Source organism: Sphaeramia orbicularis, chromosome 7 (genome assembly GCF_902148855.1).
Source record: "Sphaeramia orbicularis chromosome 7, fSphaOr1.1, whole genome shotgun sequence".
Classification (NCBI taxonomy): Eukaryota; Metazoa; Chordata; class Actinopteri; order Kurtiformes; family Apogonidae; genus Sphaeramia; species Sphaeramia orbicularis.
Window position 1 is genome coordinate 21437040 of NC_043963.1, and position 21326 is coordinate 21458365.

The 21326-nt window shown below is 38.3% G+C and overlaps 4 protein-coding genes across 4 annotated transcripts; all 4 read left to right on the forward strand.

Annotated features, from left to right (window-relative positions):
• Positions 1 to 701: 701 nt before the first annotated feature.
• ccn5 (cellular communication network factor 5) lies at positions 702 to 9104 on the forward strand. Its single transcript, XM_030139895.1, has 5 exons — positions 702 to 924; positions 1951 to 2167; positions 2718 to 2966; positions 6501 to 6742; positions 8161 to 9104. Exons 1-5 carry the CDS (start codon positions 862 to 864, stop codon positions 8446 to 8448), a joined length of 1059 nt encoding a protein of 352 aa, XP_029995755.1. The 5' UTR covers positions 702 to 861; the 3' UTR covers positions 8449 to 9104.
• A 129-nt stretch (positions 9105 to 9233) lies between these two features.
• On the forward strand, positions 9234 to 11693 carry LOC115423155 (P2Y purinoceptor 1-like). The gene has a single exon (XM_030139896.1). It carries the CDS (start codon positions 10544 to 10546, stop codon positions 11510 to 11512), a length of 969 nt encoding a protein of 322 aa, XP_029995756.1. The 5' UTR covers positions 9234 to 10543; the 3' UTR covers positions 11513 to 11693.
• A 3315-nt stretch (positions 11694 to 15008) lies between these two features.
• Positions 15009 to 16510, forward strand: LOC115422386 (P2Y purinoceptor 1). Its single transcript, XM_030138695.1, has one exon. It carries the CDS (start codon positions 15081 to 15083, stop codon positions 16041 to 16043), a length of 963 nt encoding a protein of 320 aa, XP_029994555.1. The 5' UTR covers positions 15009 to 15080; the 3' UTR covers positions 16044 to 16510.
• A 2117-nt stretch (positions 16511 to 18627) lies between these two features.
• Positions 18628 to 20047, forward strand: LOC115422120 (P2Y purinoceptor 1-like; the record flags this gene model as incomplete). Its single annotated transcript, XM_030138195.1, has 1 exon — positions 18628 to 20047. A coding segment is annotated over one exon (954 nt), but the record flags the coding sequence as incomplete, so codon positions are not given.
• Between the last annotated feature and the right edge of the window lie 1279 nt (positions 20048 to 21326).

The following is a 21326-nucleotide window of genomic DNA, read 5'->3' on the forward strand; positions in this document are numbered from 1 at the left end:
GAAAAAACTAAAACTAATACTACAACTAAACTAAAACTAAGCATTTAGAAAAAAAAATAAAACTAATAAAAACTAGCAAACCTGCTCTCAAAACTAATTAAAACTAACCGAATTATTGTAAAAAAAAAAAAAAAAGTCAAAACTAAATAAAACTAAACTATAATGAAAAATCCAACACTATTATAACCTTGCTTAGGGGTAGTTCTCTCTCACAAAAGTAGAAATCCTGATAATGTCATACCACCCACCACACATCATGGAAAACAGCAGGAAGACAAGAATCACTTTTAAGTCTGGCTGAAGCAACAGGGTAGGGTTTCAGAATGAAAAATGAAATAGTGGAAATATCTTCTCTATATCCGTCCACTCAAAAGATCAGCAGCTATATTTGAGTGACCATACACTCAAGTGGCAGCCTGTAAAAACATCAGCAAGATAAAATCTCATCGACTTAAATCGGAATAGTCACCGCAAAAGCCCCGGAGGATGTTAGACTTGTAGACAACTGGGTTAATGTATTTTCTCCTCTCTGCTCGTGTTAAGCTGTGTAAACGTAACGCGCCACAAGACTGGAAAGAGAGGGAGGGGAGGAAAAAAAGGGGGGGGGGGAGAGTCTGGGGTGGAGATGTAGGTGGAGGGAAGGGTGGGTGTGTGTGTCTGGAAGTGGAAATAGGCAGTAGGGAGGAGGAATGTGAAACATTTCTGATGCTGGTCCAGTGGCTGTTTACACGGTAGTCAGCCCGTGACATCAGAGTCCAGACTTTATAAATGTCAGCAGGCGCAAGAATGAACAGTTAGCACAAAGCTTCACTGGTACAGCTTATTGAGACAGACTGAGCTCCATCACCAACACGAGCCCTCATGGACCGACTGCTGTGTGACTGTGTGGTGGCTGTGACTGTACTGCTGTGTGTGGCTACACAGGTGAGAGCGCTACTATCAATGAGGTGATTGTGATGGGTGTTTGTATGTGAGAGAAGGTGCTGAAGTTCAAACAATGGCACTGATTTGACTAGTTTTATGACTGTTGATGAATAATGACTGCAAATTTGTCACTTAAATGTTCATTCATTTCCTGTATGTTTGTCATATAGTGGGTAACATTACTTTTAACAAAATAAAAGGTCATTTACAGACCTGCATGCAAACATTTAAATGAAATGATGTTTTTTTGTTTTGTTTGTTTTAACTCATTTCATTCTCTGGCTTTTAAGTTTTTGTCGATACAGGAAAGCAGGTATGATATCAGAGGTGTTTGTATGTTTATTGTACAAAAACCTGTTAAATGTATAAAAAGAAGATGCAGTTCTGTTATTGGGGTGAAATTATGGAATGACAAATGTAAATTTAAAGATGTGCAATTCATTAATGGTTTTCAAAACGTTGGTTTGGAAAGATATTTTAGAGGGATACAAGCAGGAATGATTTTTGCTGTTTTGATGGGTAGCAAAAACTGATTTTGATTTGAATGTAGGCGAAGTCTCTTCAGTCTCAACATAATTCACAGTAGACTGACTTTGCCTCATTGTTTGTATTTTCTGTATTATGGATGATGACTGAATAAACATGGACCTGAATCTGAATAGAAGAACATGGATAATTCTTTTCAGTTTGATAGCATTTCCATACAGCACAATTTGCAGAATTTAAAAATGAATATTGGACTTTTAATGTTGTTTTTGTTCAAGAGCAGTGAGTAGAGTTCAGCTTCTGTTAAATGAGACTGAGCTTGTCCAAGTCACCTCTGTTTTGGCTGCATCACCTCGATATAATTGGAAACAGTGGTTTAGCTTCAAAGTGCTGGACGGTGGCGTGTGGTTTCTGAGGATACTGATAATATTTTCTCTACTATCTCGTGTCTGCAAATGCTATCGTGTAATGGTTTAGCTGTGATGATTATGGTGGTGATGATAGTTTCTTTACCTGCTCCTTTGTGTGTTGTTGTTGCAGGTGTTGTGTCAGCTGTGTGACAGGCCCTGCCGCTGCCCCACTACTGTCCCACAGTGTCCCACAGGAGTCCCTCTTGTTCTGGATGGCTGCCGCTGTTGCCAGGTGTGTGCTCGGCAGAGAGGGGAGCCCTGCACTGAAATGTTTCCCTGTGACAGTCAGAAACAACTGCAGTGCGACTACAGCGCCAGCTTCCCCGGAGACCCAGGGGAGTGTGTCAGTGAGTGTCTCTTCTGACAAACAACCAGGCCAGACTCTCCTAGCCCACGTCTGTGCGGTTGAGACAGAGCAGAGGACGCACAGTGCAGGGAAAGGAAGGAGGGGTTGATAACGCCTCAGCCAGGCTACATGAACTGGACAAACAGACAGTTCATGTTTAGATCCTGCTCAGCCAAGCAGGACGGCCCGCTGAGCGTCAGGCTCTGCCTCAACTTGAAAACCTCTATTTCCAGAGCTGATGTTGACACATTTGCTCTAATGACTGCCCTCGGAGTATGATAGATTGCAGAGACAACACACATGGATTGAAAAACAGAGTCCTCAGTTTTTCAGTGGAGGCCTGTTTTCCTATAAAACTACATAACCATCAGCAGGGACAGTCACTCCTGTGTCCTCACCTCTCTCTCATTTTCCTGTCATGTGTCCCTCTGCCGTCCTCCATCCACCTCCACCTCTTCTCTCCTAATCTAATTCCTTCATTTCCTGATTAGGTTTCCTACATCAGTCCAAGCCGCAGGTGTCTGTAAGGGTCTGCATTTTGTTTCCTGTAGGTCAGGAGGACCTTGGCTGTGAGATGAACGGCATCACTTACCATGAGGGCCAGTCCTTTCAGCCTTCCTGTGACACCTATTGCCGCTGCAGAGGGGGAGGGGTCACCTGTGTACCTGCTTGCCCCCTCAATTATCGCCTTCCCACTCCAGACTGCCCGAACCCACAGTTTGTTCGGCTACCGGGGAAATGCTGCAAAGAGTGGGTGTGTGAAAATCTGGAGAACACCGTCATTCAGGATGCAATCACAGGTAAACTGAGTGTCAAATATATGAGAGTAGCAGTAGAGTGTACTGTATGTAAAGTAACTCAACTACTTTACAGAAGTGTTTCCATTTTGTCCAACCTCATACATCTATTCCACTACATCTTACAGACAAATACTATACTTCGTACAGCTTTAGTAAGTTCTCAGATAAATTTCTCATATCCTTCCTTTGCTGTGAAACTACATAAACTGAAGGATTGAAGGATTAAGTGTTCCCTTATGGGTTGAGTTTGAAACTCTCCTCTTTCTTAAGCTAAATAAACTCTTTAAAACCCCGTTGGATTCACTGGAAAATGGATTGTTACAAAGCTGAGAACAGAACTGTTTTCTCAGAGAAAGGTGTTTCTCACAGGACAGTGACACTAGAAATAAGTGATAATCTTATGGAATACCATGCATTGGTATAGATACACAACTGTACATAAAGTAGAGTTATGTAAAACACTGACAGGAGAGTTTTATTGCATATGAACTACTTTTACTTTTCATTCTACTTTTACATTCCTACAATAATACTTATATTTTGTGGTTTTATTTATTTATTTATTTATTTATTTATTTTTGCAGTACTTTTGCTTTTAGTAAAATAACTTCCTTATGTGGTATCAGTACTTTTCAGAATAATTATTTTAATATGGATTGAGGGTTAGATGAGAAGATCCATGAGCATAGTGTCTAGAAGTTATTGAAGTTCCACAATATATAAATTACTTGTCATTTTTCTACTTTAATTGTATTTGTAATTTATCAGAGGTTGAAAAGTATTACATCTATGTATTGATACCTTCAGTGAGACCAGTGATCGTGTCAAAATGAAACATCAGTTGACTTTCAGTGTGATTATCCTGATGGAGCTAAAACAAGTCTAATATGTACAGAATAGACATCATTAATATGATCCCTCTGCTGATGACAGATCCATATGGTAACATAATACTTCCCTCGTGTATTTGAGTTTTGTCACTGGTGGTCACGTCTGGAAGTTTTTACTGGAGCATTTCAGCTTTAAACCGGGGTGTGTCTGACCAAAGGAAAACTCCCACAGTCCAAAATTATAACCCTGAAAGTCAAAACATATTTTTTTTGGTTCCAGTCACTAAGTTTTCCTAGTTTCATAACAACACAGCTTAGCTACGTCTCACTGCGTAACAATTAAACTTAAAAGACGTGCAGACTGAATTTGTTCATTAAAATGGGAGTGGATGTGAAATGAAGGGAAATGAAGCCACTCTTAAAACATCTGGAACACTCTCTGAGTCAAACTACATGATGAGGACAGCATGTGGAACATTTTGTTCTTGGATTATAAACCTGCTATGTCATGCTTAAGTATCAGCTGATTACTTGTTACTTTTGGGAGGATCTTTTTAGAAAATTGTTTTGGATTTTGGTGAAAGTAAAAATCCAATAGGCAGAATTTGATATTTTTGGGAACATAAAACAACCAGATGAGACATTCCTGGAAACTGAGGTCACTGAATTCAGTCAGTATTTGAGTTTAGTGCACAATATTGAAGTCTGTCTCTTGTTTTGAGGCTGAAATAAATCAATGCTTTTTTGTACTCTTGTATCTATGCATTAAAGGAGTGATATTTTGCTTTTTAAATGGAATTATGCATTTTAAACATTTCCCTATGGTCTACATAAACTGTAAACGCTATACTTGGGTCTGAATTCTTCATTAATTCAACTCCACAGGTCCATCTTCAACCCTATTTCTGAGTAACGACACCAGAAAGGTCGTTTTGAGTGCTGGCCCGTTAAATGCAAATGAACCACTTCATGCCCCACCCCCTCCAGGTTGTTGACTGTGCTGCTCTATCCTGTTCAACCAACAACTGAACATTTTAGGTAATCAGTTCGAAGTTTGGACATATTTTCAGTTTTTACTACAACCGCTGCTGCTGACAAACAATTATGTCATACTCAGAGAAATGTTCGTCGGAAGTCTGACCTTATATGTGCAAATGACGTGACGTAACTAGTTATATATGTAACAAATTAAACAGGAATTATGCTGTGTTCCAGGCAACCTGTAACTCCTGTTTTTCCAACCTTCTACCAGTGAAAATGCACTGGAATGGCAGTCAAACTTGTGACTTCCCACCCGTGAACTCGTACTAGATCCATGTACTCCCAGTTCCGAGCTCTGACGTCATGTAGCCCATGAAACAACAATGGCGGCCCCCATGGATGCGGTGTTTATGCAAATTGCTTATTAAAACAAAGCATTGCTCTGACGTTATTGTAACGTTAGAGTTTGTTGGTGGATAACGGATCATTCTTTATAAAACGAGACAGCAGGATGGAGATGGATTTCTTCTTAAACAGTGCTTTACTTTTCACATAACGCAACTACTACCACAACACTTCCTGAAACATCATCTCACATGACTGAACTAACCAATCAGGAGCTAGCAGTACTTAGATCGGCAAATGTAAGTGATTTAGAAAGGCAGATTCAACAGATTATTTTAGCTGCTTGTACACTACAAATGAGAATATTTAAATGTGTAAATGTGTAAATAATTCTGCAAACATAAATATAAATAGTTAATTGGGTAAACACTGTCAATATATTTTCAACAAATACATTAATTAACTTATTCCTTATAATTTATTTCACTATTAAACCTTATATTTCTTCAACATAAATTACTTCTGAGTCTTACATTATTTATCAGCAAATGCTCTGCATAATCAGCAGCTACTTTAGCATTACCTAGTTTTCAGTCCATTGAGGACAAGAATAAATCAATACCAAATACGTATCCAAATATACAAAAAACATAACATAAAAGGTATAACAGCTTCTTTTGCCTTATGCGCTGTTTTTACTCCTCTGTTTCCCTCAAATAAGAAAGGAACAAGCACCTTTGGTGACAGAAATAATTGTAAATGAGCATAACGTATGGTCCGCCGTGTTGATTTATTTGCATCTAGCTACCACAGTGGGCTCTATGCACAGCCCCACTACTTCCTGAGCTGCAGGTGGGTCCTTTATTTCCTGTCTTTCATTGTTGGACACACTGATTAATCCAGGTGTACCTAATTAATCAGTTGTCACAACAAGAAGTAGCAGACACACCTGGATTAATCAGTGTGTCCAATAATGAAAGACAGGAAATAAAGGACCCACCTGAAGTTCAGGAAGTAGTGTGGCTGTGCAGAGAGTCCATTCCTTGCACTCAGGCAGTTTGGCGTGACTTACCTGGAACGCTATAAAGTCTTGAGTCGTGGTTTGAAGTTGTGATTTACACAATTAAAAATCGGAATGCAGTATTAAAACGAGTTGTAGAAATCCAATTGATTTTTGCTGGAATGAATATAACGATAGCTTTGGAGCACCTGGAGGGTTCAAATTCTAACTTTTTGAACTATTAGGGTCCAAATACACAAATAAATGAACCAAAGACTAATAAAAGTGGGTTTAGCAAAATATGACCCCTTTAATGGTCTGTTAATCAGGTGAACTGTGCACCTTACTTAACATTTTTCTCTGTTTTTTGTTCTTTAGCCATGAGACCAGACAGACTGTGGCCTGCTCTTCCCAGGACTCACCCTCTGAACCAACTGGTCCCACCTGTGCCCACCTGTGTCGAGCAGAGCACCCAATGGAGCGCCTGTTCCCAGAGCTGTGGGGCTGGGGTCTCCACACGGGTCTCGAACCAGAACCCGGCATGTAAACTGCAAATGGAGACTCGACTTTGCAAAGTGCGGCCTTGCCGTGCAGTTCAGCCCGTGCCCAGAACACCTATGGTGAGTTTTAACAGCACCCTGCCTCTGCCAGTTTATTTACATTTTAACTGTTTAGTTTTGTGCACCTACACAAAAACTGAGCGTCATGGGATTGTTATAAATGGTTGTTTAAGGAACACAGAGATGCTGTGGGTACATCCAAGGTTAAAATTAAATGAAAATTAAGTGAATTATTTTTTTATAAGTTTACAAGTCTATGAAGAGATCAGGCTTTATAGCACTTTTTCTTAAATGAAATATTCAGCAGTTTACACCAAACAAACCTGTTTCCCACTGAGTTTAAAAACAAATGTATTGACATCATGCAGGGGCGCTGAAAGGAAGAGAAAAGTGATTTTGATTGTAAGGGCCCATGACTGATAGTGGCTCTAGAAAATAATAGAACATCAGTCTCTTTTTTTTTTTTTTTTTTTTTTTTTTTTTTTTACAGAAATTCTTAACCTGTCACCATAAAGCAATCTTGGCACCACAAAGTACTAATAAAGATATTTGATTCATTGTATTAGTTTTGTTTTGAGGAATAAGCATATGAAAGAAATAAAAAAAAGCAAAGGGAATTAAATGTATATCCATCCAAAAATTAAAACTACATTTAATTTATATTTGTATATCACTGTAAAAAAAAAAATCTAATACTATTATCATTCAAAAAATATGATTAAAATGTAAACGATGGCTTGCACCTTTATCATCATTCTGCATGATATCATAAAATACTGTATATTGTAAACAGAATATTGATCTATGCCTACACAATGTTATTTTTTGGGGTTGTATGGTTTGCAGCATTGAATAAGTAGGGCTCCAAAGTGATGTTTTTTTTCCACAGGGAATCCAATCCCTTTCACACCATGAGTAACTTATGTTCAGTTTAGTATCATTTACTACTATGTCATCACACTAACATTTCGTTACTCTCATAGATAATTATTTACTTTCTCCTCTTCATCCCCTATGGGACATAAGGCTCATAGCTGCTTAAAACTGCTTGCACTGGTTTTTAATATGAACTGAACTGGACATTTTACTGTTACGTTTGAATTTTAAATTATTGTGTTTGGTGTTTATTTTTAATATTTTAATATTTTAATGCATGCACCATATGTCAGTGTTGTTTTACTCTATTTATTGTCTTCTACTTACATTCTGTTTCATGATCATGCACAGCACTTTGGGGCAGTAGTGTCTGTTTTTAAATATGCTTTATACATAAAAACAACCTTGATCTTGACCCAGCATAATTGCCTAAGTCACATTTTCTGCCAAATTCTGATATCTGTATAACTTTACTCTCTTAACGCTGCTGCTTCATTTTGCATCGTTGACTTTGACCTGAAAAAATATGACAAACAAACACCTCTAGATATCATCTAATCTCAACTTTTGTCCTGTTTGACCTGTGTGTGTTGTTTTTTCAGTGGGGGCAGCAGGGCCGGTGCAAGGCCAGCTACCTGTCACCGGGGCCCATTCGGCTCGTTCACCAGGGCTGCTACAGCACCCGTGCTTACCAGATGCGTTACTGTGGACACTGCACTGACTCACGCTGCTGCACGCCTTATCAAACCACCACGGCCGAGGTGACCTTCCGCTGCCCCTCCGGCCGACTGCTGCAGCGAGCGGTGATGATGATCCACTCATGTGTCTGTCACAACAACTGCCCCTACTCACCGTACAGTAACCCCGCTCTGTGGGGCTTCAGGCCCTGAATGACACAAAGACAGAAGCACTGAATCACTGACCTGCAGAGACACTTGACTGATTCTTCAGCTCTGAAGGAACCTGTATCTCCAGAAGGATCCCTGACAGGGAATTAATGGACATTTCTGGAGAAAATAACATTGTAGATAAAAACTGTGAATGAGTTGGATGAACCTTGATTTTCACATAAGGATAACGACAGTCTGCACTATTTCACAACAGATAAACACTTCAGCAGCTTCATCCAAGAATCAAAATACAAATACAACTAATTCATAAACTATATGTAGAGGACACTTGACCATACATCAGTTTGGTCATAAAGATAGTTTTGTTATAAAAACAATTACATTACTGTTTTGTAAGTATATTTTATCCCAAACTGTGTTAAGATATATTCTGTTTTAGCTGTCACAAGGTTTAAATTGTACAGTTTTTCTTTCTTGTTTTTTTTAAAAATATATATATGTAGCCAGACGACATTGCACTTAATTCTCCATGTTTAGTTGTAAATACTTCTGGTCAGATGCCTGATATATAGTGAAATATGTTTCCATGCCAAAAGTTTTAAATGTTGTTTTTTCAAATTACATTATCTGCTATGTATAAACTGCTTTTTTTTTCTTTCATTTTTATCTTATTAAATGTTTGTGTCGCAGCGTCATTCATATTTGCATTTAGTGTTGCAGGTACATACTGTAACTTTGTATTTATTTTTACTTCATTTGTCATGTAGCAGTATTTCTTTTTCTATTTACATTTATCATAAGCTGTTCAAATGTTGTTGAAGTGGAAATTCATTAGTCATTAGAGAGACCTGTGTAGGAAGTTACATTTAAGAAATGCCAGATTAACAAGGAGATAAATATAATGACAGATAATTAATGAAGCCTACTGGAAATAACTTTACATTGACGAAACCTTGACACTCGACCTTTTCATATCCTCATGTAGTAGATGACTGCTGAGGTCCGATGGAAATGCCACAGTGATTTTTAACCAGTGTAAAACCACCACATTTCAAACTTTAATTCCAAATGTTTTTAATGAGGAGCATCATCATCACATTTATATCACTTTAATGCACCAGCTGTGTCATTATTATTAATTTAGAGATTTATTCTCGACTCTCTGTTTGATATGGTATTTCTATCATCATACATCGAGGCCATGGGGCAGTTTTTTGTTTTCTTTTTTTCATAGATGTAACTCTCAATCCATATATGGTCACTTTGCATGGTGATCCTGGTGTCTAAGCTGCAACGTCTATTCCTCTTGTTCACAGTATTTCAATATACAAATACTGTAAAATACAAATACTGTTCATTTTCTCCATTGTCACTTTCCTCTGAAGTATTAGTTTATGGTTTATAAATAAGGAGTGATTTTCCAATATGCCAACAGTTATTTGGTAATAATAATGTGGTGAGTCTCGATATGTATGTTTAGTCCTCATTCATTTATTATTACTTAGTATTATTATTACACAAATATAAAGTAAGCCTTTGAAGGGGACAAATCTACACTTTATTACCTACAATATTGTGCAATTATTTTCATCCTTTTGTAAAATCATATGGTTAAATTTAGGAGCATGGACAGCCCCAGACTTCTTGCAGTATTCTTACACTTTATGAAAAAATACCACCAACTTCCTGTTGAGTGGCAATGGAAAAAGTACTACAGGATGTGGTAAGGAACGCCTTACCAAAATGTTAACTGATTTTTCTGATCTATAAATTAAACATGTTTCCTTCCTCCACAATACTTCCCAAATAATTAAACAAAATACAATTTTGACAGACAATCTAAGATGAGGCATCGTTTATAATAGTCTGTTGAACTATCTAAGTCAGAGGAGTCACAAAACGCTTCCTTCTATGCATGTCTACTGATAAGCAGATATTCAAAACAGCTATTTGTAAAATAAGAGTCACTGTCCCCAGATCAGATCGTGGCTTCTATGGTGCATATTTCCTGTATATACGCAAGATGCAGAAATAAAAGTAGTGAGGATAGAAGTTAAAAAAGGAAGTTGCTCACTCTTTTCTTGATCCAGATACCAGTACATGCTCCAGTACATTCTGCTTTACAGAAGACAGAATGAATAACACCACTTGTCATAGTATCGACTTTGACTTTCCAGGTAGATTTCTGCCTCCTGTTTACATCTTAGTGTTCATCATTGGTCTGGTGGCAAATGGATGGGGACTGAAGTCTTTGCTGCAAAACTGGAAGAAACTGGGAAACGTCAACGTGTTTGTTTTCAACCTTGGACTTACAGATGTTTTGTACCTGCTCACTCTTCCATTTATCGTGGTGTACTACTTTATGGATAGTACATGGGTCTTCGGAGACACATTCTGCAAGATAACAAGATTCTGCTTCAACCTTAATTTATACGGCAGTATTGGGTTTCTTACCTGTATCAGTGTGTACAGGTACTTGGCCATCGTCCATCCCATGAAGGTGATGGGACGACTGAGTGTCACACACTCTGTGGTTATTTCAGTCCTGGTTTGGCTGCTGGTGAGTGTTCAAAGTCTCCCAGACATGTTCTACACCAAAACATCAATAAACATGACTAAATGTTATGACACCACCTCTGATGTCTACGTTGAGGATTATCTGAAATACTATCTTGGATGGACATTGACTGGGTTTTGTATCCCACTCCTCATCACACTGGGCTGTTATGGACATGTGATTGTGACTCTGTGCCGGAAAGAAAACATTGATAAAGTGCTGAAACAGAAAAGTTTGATGTTACTAGTGATCTTGGTTGTTCTCTTCTCTGTTTGTTACATCCCCTATCACATATTGAAGAACCTGAACCTCTGGTCTAGAGTTTTACAACAAAGGAGGACATGTCTTGGATGGTATGACACAGTCTACATCGCTCGTCAGATAAGTCGCGGCCTCGTGAGTCTGAACAGTGCTCTGAACCCTCTGGTTTATCTTCATGGAAGTGAAGTCGCTCCTGCTCAGCTCAGAAAATTATTTCAGCAAGCACGTCAAGCTGTGATGCGCCAAGCGTCCACACCTACTCAGATGTCTCTGATGCAGATGTAGTCTAATACTATGTGAATTAAATGACACCATAATTCCCTCCGACAAGGACGGTGGAGGTTATAATTTCATCAGAGGCGATTTCTCATAGACTGCAAGGGATTCCCTAAAATTACAAAAATTAAATGGTCAAATGTGGACAGTTGTGTTGACATTTCATTGACGACAAATGTGTTAGAACACGTTCATCTCACAGACAAGTTCATTCAGAATCAGCTTTATCACAAAACAACGGACTCGATGTTGTTCACTTCTCATACATTCCCGTTGCGCTGTTTTCTCATATGATCTATGCTCAGTGCATTTGCCCATAGATGCTCAGCGTCCATGGACTTCAATGGGACTGAGTGGAACAGTTTTTTTCATTGCCTCAAAACTGGATGGTAATTGGATAAATGCCACAATGTTGTCCCGCTCCCGGATGCTGTCTCTGGGGGTGAATGGAGCTGTGGGCGGAGCTCGGGTGGGCTGGACGCCAGGATTCCACATGCTGATTGGTGGATCAGTTGAAAAGCTGAATCCCATTTGATTGACAGCTATTTTGAGATCTACTCCTTCACTTGACAAAGTTCAGTTTCATACTGTTGTGCATTCTGCTTGTGAAATCGAGAGAGAAACCACTATGAAATTACTCATTCATTTCTTGCACTGTAAATAAAACACACTCATTATACTTCCTTGTTTCAATTTAACATAATTTCAATGTTTTTTTGTTTCAGTTACATAATTTAATCATTTCTTGTTCGAGTTTAATATCGTTTTGTAGATAGTTAAATCAATTATACTGTCAGCTGGGTCAAAGTGAAAGGACCTTCTCTTGTTTAAAAAGGCTGAAGTCTAACACCCACAACACAATGGGCCAAGGCCGTCTAAGCAGCCTAGCTCTGCTGGACATTGAGAGGACACTGGTCCAGTCCCTGGAAAAGACGTCTACTTGGTACGATAAGGGCACTGACCATTTTCTTAAAAAGAAATGGAGGGCTGGATTTATGTTTAAATAACTTGACAATTTTTTTTATGTCAGCCAACAATGAGCTTCCCCTGTCTGACGGACAAGCAGCTGCCACTGGTTTTCACTGAGGTTTGTTTGTTTGTTTGATTGTCTGTTAGCAAGATAACTCAAAGTTTTGGTCAAATTTTGATGGAATTTTCAGGAAATGTTGATGCTGGCACAAGGAACAAATGATTACATTTTGGTGGTGATTGGGGGGGGCTCCGAGTGCTTTTCTAGTTGTTTGATGTAAAGACATTTCTTTCACTGTATTGGGTTTCATTTTTTGGTTGATGTAGTAAACTTGACAAAATTAAGGAAATAAATGGAAACTAAGAGAACTGTTGGTGTGGAGCATGTGGCTGTGGTCAGTATTATGATGATGTTAATGAAAGTGTATGTATGTGTTATGATGGAGAGAATGAACAAACTCAATCGCACAATGCTGAAAGAGTAAAGTGATTTATTGAACAGAAAATAAACATTAAAAAAAGAAACCTGGGTGAAAGCAGTCAGAGTCTGTGGTGAGTCTGTGGTGGGCTGTGGAATAGTGGTGATAGTAGATGTAACAGAATGTTCCAGCACTGCATCTGAGCAGATGAGCTGCTTAAACAGGCTCCTAATGAGATCTGACTCAGGTACGGTACTAGCAGGTGAATCAATCAGTTTGAGGGAGGGGTCTGTGGCAACACAGGATTGCACCATGACAGTATGACCATTTCTCAAACTTGGTGAGTATGGTCTTGGTAAGAACAGTCCCAGAGAACGTACTTGCCAAGAAGGCAAGTCTATCTATAAGTGGAATAACTGCATACTTGTGAACCTTCCTCCTTGTCTCTGCTGTGTTTTCCACCATCTGCTCCCTAATGTATTTCCCTCAAATAACCACAAAGTCACTCGATTTGATTTCAATACATTTGTACTAGTATTTACATGCCATTTATACATTTTGTATATTTTTCAAAACTGTAATACATGTCGTCGGTTCAGCCAGGTCCCGGTCAAGTCGGCACAAACTGCATCTTATGTGTATGTGAATGAGTGTGTAAATAAGCAGGCACATGTAAATAAACAGTATGTCACTGACCACAACTGACCTCTAACTGCATATTTCTGGCATTTATAAACCATAGTGTGCTTAAATACCAGAATAAATAATGACCAGCAGAAAGCTTTTCAATATTTAGTACATGGCATCGACTCCCCTAACTTTCTACTTAGACCTTTTACGTCATATAAACTTGGACAAAATCTGAAATTGTCATCATATGATCATTATCTTTTCAGTTGCTGGTTAACTGGTAAACTGTGGTATCATAACAATTTGTCAGATCCTTGTACGTGAAGCCACTGAAGACAACACTATGACATTATCCTTTCATTAACTCTCCCACCCTGACAATAATGTCAGGGGAAAATCACCACTATATGATTATGGTCTATGGAGTTTAAACAGGGCATTGTTTTTCAATATGCCAACAGCAGTTATGCAGCAATGAGCGCAGATTTTAAGTCTTTAATTATAACCTATTTATTATTGCCTCATATATAAGTCAAACCCAATCCAAATATGTTCATTAAGCACATTTAAAAACATAAAAGTTCACCAAAGTTCTGTACAAAAGCCAATAAAATATGTAAAAGCAATGAAACACAAAATACATTGAAACAATACAATATTTTAAAATAAATACATAGAGAGCTAAGTCATGAGGAAGAAGTTTGGATATATGGACCATGTTTACAGCAAACTGTCAGTATTATGTATTTTATTTATTTATTCTTATTCATTTGACCTTTATTTAACCAGGAAGCCCAATTGAGATTAAGAATCTCTTTTGCAAGGGAGACCTGGCCAAAGTAGCAGCCATACAAAGTCCAAACAACATAAAACACATACATGATACACAATACATCATTTATTAAGTCCTGTGTGAAGATTATATGACATTAGATTACAGAGAAAATGCAGTATTACGGATCAAAGAGTAACTGGAGCATTATACTCAAATAATACTGATAAATATCATTAACTCACTGTTGATGCACAAGAGGATGTGGTAAACAATGCCTTACCGGAACACCCCTCACAGCACCAGCCCGAAGTCTCATGTATGCATGATAGGGATCTAACACCTAGTCCTACAGTACAAATCTGAAAACTGTTAACGCAGAGAAATCTCATTACTTTATCAGAGGTAACCCATAGTGCTAATTAAAATGATTAGATTAAACTAAACAGACTTTTGACAGTAAACCCAAGATACAGGATGGTGTATCATCTTTTGCACTATATCAGAGGAATCAGAAAAAGAAAAGGTATGTTTATGACAAAACTGTAATGAATAACTGCAGTGTAAAACTGATGAGCTGATACTCTAAATATCAATTTGTAAAATAAAAATTGCTGTTTCCAGATCACATCATGTCTTCGTAGGGGTCTATTTCCTGTTTATACGCAAGTGCATGAATAAAAGTAGTGAAGTGTGGAGGTTAAAACAGGAAGTCTGCTCAGTCGTTTTGATTTTGACCCCAGAACAGACGCACTGCTCCAGTACATTCTGCTTTACAGAAGACAGAATGAATAACGCAACTTGTCCTCGTATCAGCTTTGACTTCACCAGCAGATTTCTGCCTCCTGTTTACATCTTAGTGTTCATCATTGGTCTGGTGGCTAATGGATGGGGACTGAAGACTTTGCTGCAAAACTGGAAGAAATTGGGAAACGTCAACGTGTTTGTTTTCAACCTCGGACTTACAGATGTTTTGTACCTGCTCACTCTTCCATTTCTTGTGGTGTACTACTTTATGGATAGTACATGGATCTTTGGAGACACATTCTGCAAGATAACAAGATTCTGCTTCAACCTGAATTTATACGGCAGCATCGGGTTTCTTACCTGTATCAGTGTGTACAGGTACTTGGCCATCGTCCATCCCATGAAGGTGATGGGACGACTGAGTGTCACACACTCGGTGGTTATTTCAGTCCTGGTTTGGCTGCTGGTGAGTGTTCAAAGTCTTCCAGACATGTTCTTCACCAAAACATCAACAAACATGACTAAATGTTATGACACCACCTCTGATGTCTACGTTGAGGATTATCTGAAATACAGTCTTGGATGGACATTGACTGGGTTTTGTATCCCACTCCTCATCACACTGGGCTGTTATGGACATATGATTGTGACGCTGTGCCGGAAAGAAAACATTGACAAAGTGCTGAAACGGAAAAGTTTGAGGTTACTAGTGATCTTAGTTGTTCTCTTCTCTGTTTGTTACATCCCCTATCACGTACTGAAGAACCTCAACCTCTGGTCTAGAGTTTTATCTAAAAGAGGGGCATGTCGTGGATGGTTTAATGGAGTCTACATCGCTCGTCAGATAGGTCGTGGCCTTGTGAGTCTGAACAGTGCTCTGAACCCTCTGGTTTACCTTCATGGAAGTGAAGTCGCTCCTGCTCAGCTCAGAAAACTGTTTCAGCAAGCACGTCAAGCTGTGATGCGCCAAGCGTCCACACCTACTCAAATGTCCACTATGTAGATGTAGTCTAATATTATGTGAATTAAATGCCACCATAATTACCTCCGACAAGGACGGCAGAGGTTATGTTTTCATCGAGGTTTATTTGTTTGTTTGTCTGTTAGCAAGATAACTCAAAGTTATGGATGAATTTTGATGCAATTTTCAGGAAATGTTGATGCTGGCAGAAGGAACAAATGATTACATTTTGGTGGTGATCGGGGGGGGGGCTCCGAGTTCTTTTCTAATTGTTTGATGTAAAGACATTTTTTTCACTGTATTGTGTTTAATTTTTGGGTTGTTGTAGTAAAATTGACAAAATTAAGGAAATAAATGGAAACTAAGAGAACTGTTGGTGTGGAGCATGTGGCTGTGGTCAGTATTATGATGATGTTAATGAAAGTGTATGTATGTGTCATGATGGAGAGAATGAACAAACTCAATCGCATGGTGCTGAAGGAGTACAGTGATTTACTGAACAGAAAATAAACATTTAAAAAAGAAAACTGGGTGAAAGCAGTCAGAGTCTGTGGTGAGTCTGTGGTGGGCTGTGGAGTAGTGGTGATAGTAGATGATGCAGAATGTTCCAGCACTGCATCTGAGCAGATGAGCTGCTTAAACAGGCTCCTAATGAGATCTGACTCAGGTATGGTACTAGCAGGTGAATCAATCAGTTTGAGGGAGGGGTCTGTGGCAACACAGGATTGCACCATGACAGTATGAACATTTCTCAAACTTGGTGAGTATGGTCGTGGTAAGAACAGTCCCAGAGAACGTACTTGCCAAGAAGGCAAGTCTATCTATAAGTGGAATAACTGCATACTTGTGAACTTTCCTCCTTGTCTCTGCTGTGTTTTCCACCATCTGCTCCCCAACGTATTTCCCTCAAATAACCACAAAGTCACTCAATTTGATTTCAATACATTTATACTAGTATTTACATGTCATTTATACATTTTGTATATTTTTCAAAACTGTAATACATGTCGTCGGTTCAGCCAGGTCCCGGTCAAGTCGGAAAAAAATGCATCTTATGTGTATGTGAGTGAGTGTGTAAATAAGCAGGCACATGTAAATAAACAGTATGTCACTGACCACAACTGACCTCTAACTGCATATTTCTGGCATTTATAAATCATAGTGTGCTTAAATACCAGAATAAATAATGACCAGCAGAAAGCTTTTCAATATTTAGTACATGGCATCGACTCCCCTAACTTTCTACTTAGACCTTTTATGTCATATAAACTTGGACAAAATCTGAAATTGTCACCATATGATCATTGTCTTTTCAGTTGCTGGTTAACTGGTAAACTGTGGTATCATAACAATTTGTCAGATCCTTGTACGTGAAGCCACTGAAGACAACACTATGACATTATCCTCTCATTGACAGCATTTAACTCTCCCACTCTAACAGTAATGTCAGGGGAAAATCACCACTATATGATTATGGTCTATGGAGTTTAAACAGGGCATCGTTTTTCAATATGCCAGCAGCAGTTAAGCAGCAATGAGCCCAGACTTTAAGTCTTTAATTATAACCTATTTATTATTGCCTCATATATAAGTCAAACCCAATCCAAATATATTCATGAAGCACATTTAAAAACATAAAAGTTCACCAAAGGTCTGTACAAAAACCAATAAAATATGTAAAAGCAATGAAACACAAAATACATTGAAACAATACAATATTTTAAAATAAATACATGGAGAACTAAGTCATGAGGAAGAAGTATGGATATATGGACCATGTTTACAGCAAACTGTCAGTATTATATATATTATTTATTTATTCTTATTTATTTGACCTTTATTTAACCAGGAAGCCCCATTGAGATTAAGTATCTCTTTTGCAAGGGAGACCTGGCCAAGGTAGCAGCCATACAAAGTCCAAACAACATAAAACACATACATGATACACAATACATCATTTATAAAGTCCTGTGTGAAGATTATATGATATTAGATTACAGAGAATATGCAGTATTATGGATCAAAGAGTAACTGGAGCATTATACTCAAATAATACTGATAAATATCATTAACTCACTGTTGATGCACAAGAGGACGTGGTAAACAATGCCTTACCGAAACACCCCTCACAGTACCAGCCCGAAGTCTCATGTATGCATGATAGGGATCTAACACCTAGTCCTACAGTACAAATCTGAAAACTGTTAACGCAGAGAAATCTCATTACTTTATCAGAGGTAACCCATAGTGCTAATTAAAATGATTAGATTAAACTAAACAGACTTTTGACAGTAAACCCAAGATACAGGATGGTGTATCATCTTTTGCACTATATCAGAGGAATCAGAAAAAGAAAAGGTATGTTTATGACAAAACTGTAATGAATAACTGCAGTGTAAAACTGATGAGCTGATATTCGGAATATCTATTTGTAGAATAAAAATTGCTGTTTCCAGATCACATCATGTCTTCGTAGGGGTCTATTTCCTGTTTATACGCAAGTGCATGAATAAAAGTAGTGAAGTGTAGAGGTTAAAACAGGAAGTCTGCTCAGTCGTTTTGATTTTGACCCCAGAACAGACGCACTGCTCCAGTACATTCTGCTTTACAGAAGACAGAATGAATAACAGCCTGTCCTCGTATCAGCTTTGACTTCAGCAGCAGATTTCTGCCTCCTGTTTACATCTTAGTGTTCATCATTGGTCTGGTGGCTAATGGATGGGGACTGAAGACTTTGTTGCAAAACTGGAAGAAATTGGGAAACGTCAACGTGTTTGTTTTCAACCTTGGACTTACAGATGTTTTGTACCTGCTCACTCTTCCATTTCTTGTGGTGTACTACTTTATGGATAGTACATGGATCTTCGGAGACACATTCTGCAAGATAACAAGATTCTGCTTCAACCTGAATTTATACGGCAGCATCGGGTTTCTTACCTGTATCAGTGTGTACAGGTACTTGGCCATCGTCCATCCCATGAAGGTGATGGGACGACTGAGTGTCACACACTCGGTGGTTATTTCAGTCCTGGTTTGGCTGCTGGTGAGTGTTCAAAGTCTTCCAGACATGTTCTTCACCAAAACATCAACAAACATGACTAAATGTTATGACACCACCTCTGATGTCTACGTTGAGGATTATCTGAAATACAGTCTTGGATGGACATTGACTGGGTTTTGTATCCCACTCCTCATCACACTGGGCTGTTATGGACATGTGATTGTGACTCTGTGCCGGAAAGAAAACATTGACAAAGTGCTGAAACGGAAAAGTTTGAGGTTGCTAGTGATCTTGGTTGTTCTCTTTTTGGTTTGTTACATCCCCTATCACGTACTGAAGAACCTCAACCTCTGGTCTAGAGCTTTACAACAAAGGAGGACATGTCGTGGATGGTATAACACAGTCTACATTGCTCATCAGATAAGTCGTGGCCTAGTGAGTCTGAACAGTGCTCTGAACCCTCTGGTTTACCTTCATGGAAGTGAAGTCGCTCCTGCTCAGCTCAGAAAACTGTTTCAGCAAGCACGTCAAGCTGTGATGCACCAAGCGTCCACACCTACACAAATGTCCACTATGTAGATGTAGTCTAATATTATGTGAATTAAATGCCACCATAATTACCTCCGACAGGGATGGCGGAGGTTATGTTTTCATTGAGGTTTGTTTGTTTGTTTGTCTTTTGGCAAGATAACTCAAAGTTATGGACAAATTTTGATGAAATTTTCAGGAAATGTTGATACTGGCACAAGGAACAAATGATTACATTTTGGTGGTGATTGGGGGGGGGGCTCCGAGTGCTTTTCTATTTGTTTGATGTAAAGACATTTCTTTTACTGTATTGGGTTTCATTTTTTGGTTGATGTAGTAAAACTGAAAAAATTAAGGAAATAAATGGAAACTAATAGAACTGTTGGTGTGGAGCGTGTGGCTGTGGTCAGTATTATGATGATGTTAATGAAAGTGTATGTATGTGTCATGATGGAGAGAATGAACAAACTCAATCGCATGGTGCTGAAGGAGTAAAGTGATTTATTGAACAGAAAATAAACATTAAAAAAAGAAACCTGGGTGAAAGCAGTCAGAGTCTGTGGTGAGTCTGTGGTGGGCTGTGGAATAGTGGTGATAGTAGATGTAACAGAATGTTCCAGCACTGCATCTGAGCAGATGAGCTGCTCAAATAGGCTTCTATCAAGATCTGACTCAGGTACGGTACTAGCAGGTGAATCAATCATTTTGAGGGAGGGGTCTGTGGCAACACAGGATTGTACCATGACAGTGTGTGTATGTGAGTGAGTGTATAAATAAGCAGGCACATGTAAATAAACAGTATGTCACTGACCACAACTGACCTCTAACTGCATATTTCTGGCATTTATAAACCACAGTGTGCTTAAATACCAGAATAAATAATGACCAGCAGAAAGCTTTTCAATATTTAGTACATGGCATTGACTCCCCTAACTTTCTACTTAGACCTTTTATGTCATATAAACTTGGACAAAATCTGAAATTGTCATCATATGATCATTATCTTTTCAGTTGCTGGTTAACTGGTAAACTGTGGTATCATAACAATTTGTCATATCCTTGTACGTAAAGCCACTGAAGACAACACTATGACATTATCCTCTCATTGACAGCATTTAACTCTCCCACTCTAACAGTAATGTCAGGGGAAAATCACCACTATATGATTATGGTCTATGGAGTTTAAACAGGGCATCGTTTTTCAATATGCCAACAGCAGTTATGCAGCAATGAGCCCAGACTTTAAGTCTTTAATTATAACCTATTTATTATTGCCTCATATATAAGTCAAACCAAATCCAAATATATTCATGAAGCACATTTAAAAACATAAAAGTTCACCAAAGGTCTGTACAAAAACCAATAAAATATGTAAAAGCAGTGAAACACAACATACATTGAAACAATACAATATTTTAAAATAAATACATAGAGAGCTAAGTCATGAGGATGAAATATGGATGTATGGACCATATTTACAGCAAACTGTCAGTATTATGTATTTTATTTATTTATTCTTATTCATTTGACCTTTATTTAACCAGGAAGCCCCATTGAGATTAAGAATCTCTTTTGCAAGGGAGACCTGGCCAAGGTAGCAGCTATACACAGTCCAAACAACATAAAACACATACATGATACACAATACATCATTTATAAAGTCCTGTGTGAAGATTATATGATAATAGATTACAGAGAATATGCAGTATTATGTATCAAAGAGTAACTGGAGCATTATACTCAGATAATACTGATAACTAGAAAAGCACTCGGAGAGCGCAGACTTCCGCCAAGGC

What these genes read in the sequence shown, in the direction of transcription:
- LOC115422386 (XM_030138695.1), top strand. Translation starts at nt 15,081, where the DNA reads ATGAATAACGCAACTTGTCCTCGTATCAGCTTTGACTTCACCAGCAGA.
- LOC115423155 (XM_030139896.1), top strand. Translation starts at nt 10,544, where the DNA reads ATGAATAACACCACTTGTCATAGTATCGACTTTGACTTTCCAGGTAGA.
- ccn5 (XM_030139895.1), top strand. Translation starts at nt 862, where the DNA reads ATGGACCGACTGCTGTGTGACTGTGTGGTGGCTGTGACTGTACTGCTG. An exon ending in TGCTGTGTGTGGCTACACAG is followed by an intron (nt 925 to 1,950) that starts GTGAGAGCGCTA and finishes TTGTTGTTGCAG; the next exon opens with GTGTTGTGTCAGCTGTGTGA. An exon ending in CATTCAGGATGCAATCACAG is followed by an intron (nt 2,967 to 6,500) that starts GTAAACTGAGTG and finishes TTTGTTCTTTAG; the next exon opens with CCATGAGACCAGACAGACTG.